The 4572-nt window shown below is 48.5% G+C and overlaps 1 protein-coding gene across 1 annotated transcript; it reads left to right on the forward strand.

Moving 5' to 3' along the window:
* Window positions 1-221: 221 nt before the first annotated feature.
* Window positions 222-3371, forward strand: LOC119340475 (IRK-interacting protein-like). The gene is made up of 2 exons (XM_037612400.1): window positions 222-581; window positions 1698-3371. The coding sequence occupies exons 1-2, from the start codon at window positions 294-296 to the stop codon at window positions 3207-3209; spliced, it is 1800 nt and encodes a 599-aa protein (XP_037468297.1). The 5' UTR covers window positions 222-293; the 3' UTR covers window positions 3210-3371.
* The last annotated feature ends 1201 nt before the right edge of the window (window positions 3372-4572 follow it).

Genomic DNA, 4572 nt, shown 5'->3' on the forward strand with positions numbered 1-4572 from the left:
ACTACGTAGCACCAAGCATGATTACCGCACAGTGATACAAAATACTCCCTCCGTCCTGAATTACTTGTCGAAGAAATCGATAAAAATGGATGTATCTAGAACTAATGTATGTCTAGATACATCCATTTCTCCGACAAGTATTTCCGGACGGAGGGATTACTTGGACAAAACATACGACAAGCCATTATTCCCTTCCTCCCTCCGCCCAGCGCCACAACTCCGCGCACAGCCAAACCCAAAGACGCGGCCTTTGACCCGCCCCTCGCGCTGTCGCCGTCGCCGTCGCGCTGCCCATGGCCGCGGAGGCTGCCTCGGCCCCGTCGTCCTCCTCCCACCCGCCCGCCGCGTTCCCGGCTACGCGCCAGGAAATCCAGGCGGCCATCGCCAAAGCCACGGAGCTGCGCGCGCTCCACGCCGCGCTCCTGCAGGGCGGCGGCGCCAATGCCGCCGCGTGTGCCGCCTACGCTGGCGCCGGCGCCGGCGCTGGACGCAGCCCCGCCGTCATCCGCGTGCCGCCCGCCGCGTCGCCGGCGTTCCCCAGGGCCGCTGCCGTCGCCGAGGACTACCCCGTCTTCACCCCGGTGAGCAAGCTCTTGCCTGTTTTGCGCTTGTTACTGTTTCTCGGTCTAAGGAGCAACAGTGTCTGCCAAAGGCAGCTCCATTGGTGCTCGATTTGCCACTGTCCGCCATGCTAAAAAAAAGTGCACACTTCTGCATCTGGTTGTCGTGGTGGTAGGTTGCTGCAGGATTTGCTTATTCTTATTGTGGGCATGTTCTTTGTGTGGGTCGCACTCGCACCATTTTTAAATTCAACTTTCTTTAGCGATAGTCCTTGCCTCCTTGGCCGAAATGGAAGCTGAAAAGCAGTGTGCTCAAATGTGCTATGCTGATTGGAGTTTGTTCTCTAAGCATTTTTCAGTTACCATGGCTAAGTTAGAAACAAGCAAGGCTATTTTCTTGTATGCATATGAAAGGCAATGATCTTTTTCACGTAAATAGGTGTCTAGAGCCCTGGCTGTCTTCTGTCTGGTCTAATTTACAACATTCCAGAACAGCCTACTTATACAGGTTGTTGGCGAATTAGCTAACTTCTCCGCAGTGGAATGCATTTACTAAATCGTACCGCCAAGCTGTTTGGTTGGCTATAAATGTTTTTCTGGTACAGTTACAAAAAGGGAACCACTAGTAATCTGAACAATTATAACAAACTATTTTAGCATGTACTCCCTCCGTCCGGAAATACTTGTCACTGAAATGGATGTATCTAGATGTATTTTAGTTCTAGATACATCCATTTTCATCCATTTTGATGACAAGTAATTCCGGACGGAGGGAGTACTTGGTTTCAGTATGTCACTATGTCTGCATTCTTTCCGAAATCATGTTGCCCTTTGTTGGTATATATATCACCTTTTTTTCTCTCGACACGCATAGAAATGCACATCATTTTGTATTTTAAGAAGAACGCCGAGATGTCAGAATGCTTACAAAACCAAAACAGCCACAAAGCTAACAAAGCAGAACTAACTGCAAAAGAAAGCAAAACAGTAACTAAAACAAAGAAGCAAAAGTTAGCGAGGGGTTAGAGCTGAACCACATTCATTTTGTTTGCTGAATCATCTTCTATAGTAATATTTTTGAATTTTTAACCACCTTCTGATATTGACACTTGTTGCTTCCTTGGCGAAATCTTTCAGGCTTATGGTGAAGAGCCTTTGGGTGGAATGAACTACATTCGCCAAGACAACCGGAGCCTATCTGAGAACTGGAGCGGAATCGGTCTAGACCATGAAGGTGCTGAAGATGAGGTGGCCTTCTCGGATCTCGACAATCACAACACCTTCTCTTCATCAAACAGCGAGCTCCATTTCTCTTCATCAAATGAGCATATGCGGAACAGAATCCCTCGTAGAAACCATCATTCCTTCCTTCATCCTGCTCTCTCCGCTGACAGTTTCCTCAAGTCGGCCAGCAGGGGAACAGATTCAGCAGAATCGAAGGCCACGACCACGTGCAACACTTGCAAGCCTGCGACAATCAGCAGGGACCCTGAAGCTGATGCCAATGCTCCGAAGAACCTCAGCAGTGCTGTGCCACAGTCGAACCACCACCCCTCTGTCGGCTCGCGTACAAGGCAAAAAGGAACAAACGTGCTCTCATGGCTGTTACCCAAGTCGAAGAGGAAGACGAAATCGGACATGTCACCGAGCACTGCCGAATGTGAGAACATGTCGCAGCTTCTCAAGGAGTGGGGGGTGTTTTCAGTAGAATCTCTGAAGAAGGAGCTTGCGGAGGCCAATGAGCATAGGGACGCTGCTCTTCAAGAAGTTGGAGAGATGAGATCATCTTTGGGAGAACTAACTAGCAAGCTGCTGAGCTTGGAAGCGTATTCCACAGAACTGAAGAAGGCTCTAAAGAAAGCAACAAGCACGAAAAACGCGCAATCTCACTCGAAGAGGTCAGCAAGGTCAGTGGGTGTCAGCAGGGACGATTCATTGCCCGTCAGCCAGGAAGTAATGGTGGAAGGGTTCTTGCAGATAGTATCGGAAGCCCGTCTCTCCATCAAACAGTTCTGCAAGGTGCTGCTCCAGCAAGTCGAAGACGCCGACAATGGGCTGGCAGATAAGCTGAACTTGCTCCTGCAGCCATATCAACTGACACTCGCCGACAAGCACTCGAAAGTGATACTGTATCATCTGGAAGCTCTCATGAACCAAGCGATGTACCAAGACTTCGAGAACTGCACGTTCCAGAAGAACGGGTCGCCCAGGTGCCTCGACCTAAAGCAGGACCTCCAGGAGAACTTCGCGTCGTTCGTCGCGCTGCGCAACCTGAGCTGGAACGAGGTCCTGAAGAAGGGCACCAAGTACTACTGCGAGGACTTCAGCCGCTTCTGCGACCAGAAGATGAGCTGCATCGTGTCCACGCTGAGCTGGTCGTGGCCGTGGGCCGAGCAGCTGCTGCAGTGCTTCTTCGTGGCCGCGAAGTGCATCTGGCTGCTCCACCTTCTGGCCTTCTCTTTCAGCCCGCCGCTGATGGTGCTGCGGGTTGAGGAGAACCGGGCCTTCGACCCGATGTACATGGAGGAGATCCAGGTCGAGAGGCAACGGTCGCAGCAGAACCTGTCTCGGGTGAAGATCATGGCGATGCCCGGGTTCTACGTCCAAGACCGGGTGCTGAAATGCAGGGTGATCTGCAGATATAGCTAGACCCTGTAGTATAGTCCTGAGCTGGTATCATGCCTCTTGGTTTTGTTTTGACTGATCTATCTTGTTAGTAGCGTGATGTAGCATTTGCCTCTCGCGTGCGGTTGATACCATCTGTAAGAAATATTTATGCTAATCCTTAACGGGTAGATTGATAGTTTTTTATCCCTCCGTGGTTTGATCAAGTTTTTTATGGACAGAAATGCATGCATTTGAACTGCTGATGTAAACATGGGAATGTTTTGTTGGAATTTGTTAGTAGGCCTTTGGCCCAAAGCCCAACTAAAATCTGAAATTCTCATGGCCCATTCATTCATGGCTGTGAGTGGTGTGAGTCGGACTAAAATTTAGTCCCACCTCGGAAGTTGAATGGGAGTTGCACCTCTTTATAAGCTGAGCTCTTCTACCATTTGTATGAGCATGAGAAAAGGAGACATACACGCGTGCTCCTCCTCCACCGAGATGTCCTAACCGCTTTGAGGAGCACGGACATGAGAAGAGCGGCAGGACCGCTAATGTTGTCATCAGTGATACTGATATGAAGGATTCTGGGTCACAGGGACTTCTCCCGTGCTGATGGGGAACGGGTCACATGCCATTGTTCCAGGTGTTGGTACGGCCGATCTGAAGTTTACTTCGGGGAAGATCGTGTGCCTGAAAAACATTCATCATGTGCCATCCATCAATAGAAATCTCGTTAGCAGTTCCCGTTTATGTCGAGATGGTTTATAGTTGGTTTTTGAGTCCAATAAAGTTGTAATTTCTAAGTATGGACAATTTGTTGGAAAAGGCTATGAGTGCGGAGGCTTGTTCCGCCTACCTTTGTCAGATATTTGCATTAAAGTTATTAGTAATGTTTGCCACGATAATGAGTCTAATATTTGGCATTCACGACTTTGTCATATTAACTTTGGGTGCATGACGCGGCTAGCCAATATGAGTTTAAATCCGAAATTCACTACTGTCAAGGGCTCCAAGTGCCAAGTGTGTGTGCAAGCTAAGCAACCTTGCAAGTCCCATAAGACTGCAGCGGCAAGAGACTTGGTGCCACTAGAGCTTAGACATTCTGATATTTGTGAGATGAATGACGTGTTGACAAAAGGTGGAAAGAAATATTTCATGACATTGATTGATGACTCCACTAGATATTGTTATGTGTATCTTCTGAAATCGAAAGACGAGGCTTTAAATTTCTTCAAAAACTATAAAGCCGAAGCACATAACCAACTTGATTGAAAGATTAAACGGCTTAGGTCTGATCGCGATGGAGTATTTTTTTTCAATGAATTGATTTGTTTTGTGCGGAACATGGTATAATCCATGAGTGGACGCCTCCCTACTCACCTCAGTCAAATGGGGCGGCTGA

This window comes from Triticum dicoccoides, chromosome 7B (genome assembly GCF_002162155.2).
Source record: "Triticum dicoccoides isolate Atlit2015 ecotype Zavitan chromosome 7B, WEW_v2.0, whole genome shotgun sequence".
NCBI lineage: Eukaryota > Viridiplantae > Streptophyta > Magnoliopsida > Poales > Poaceae > Triticum > Triticum dicoccoides.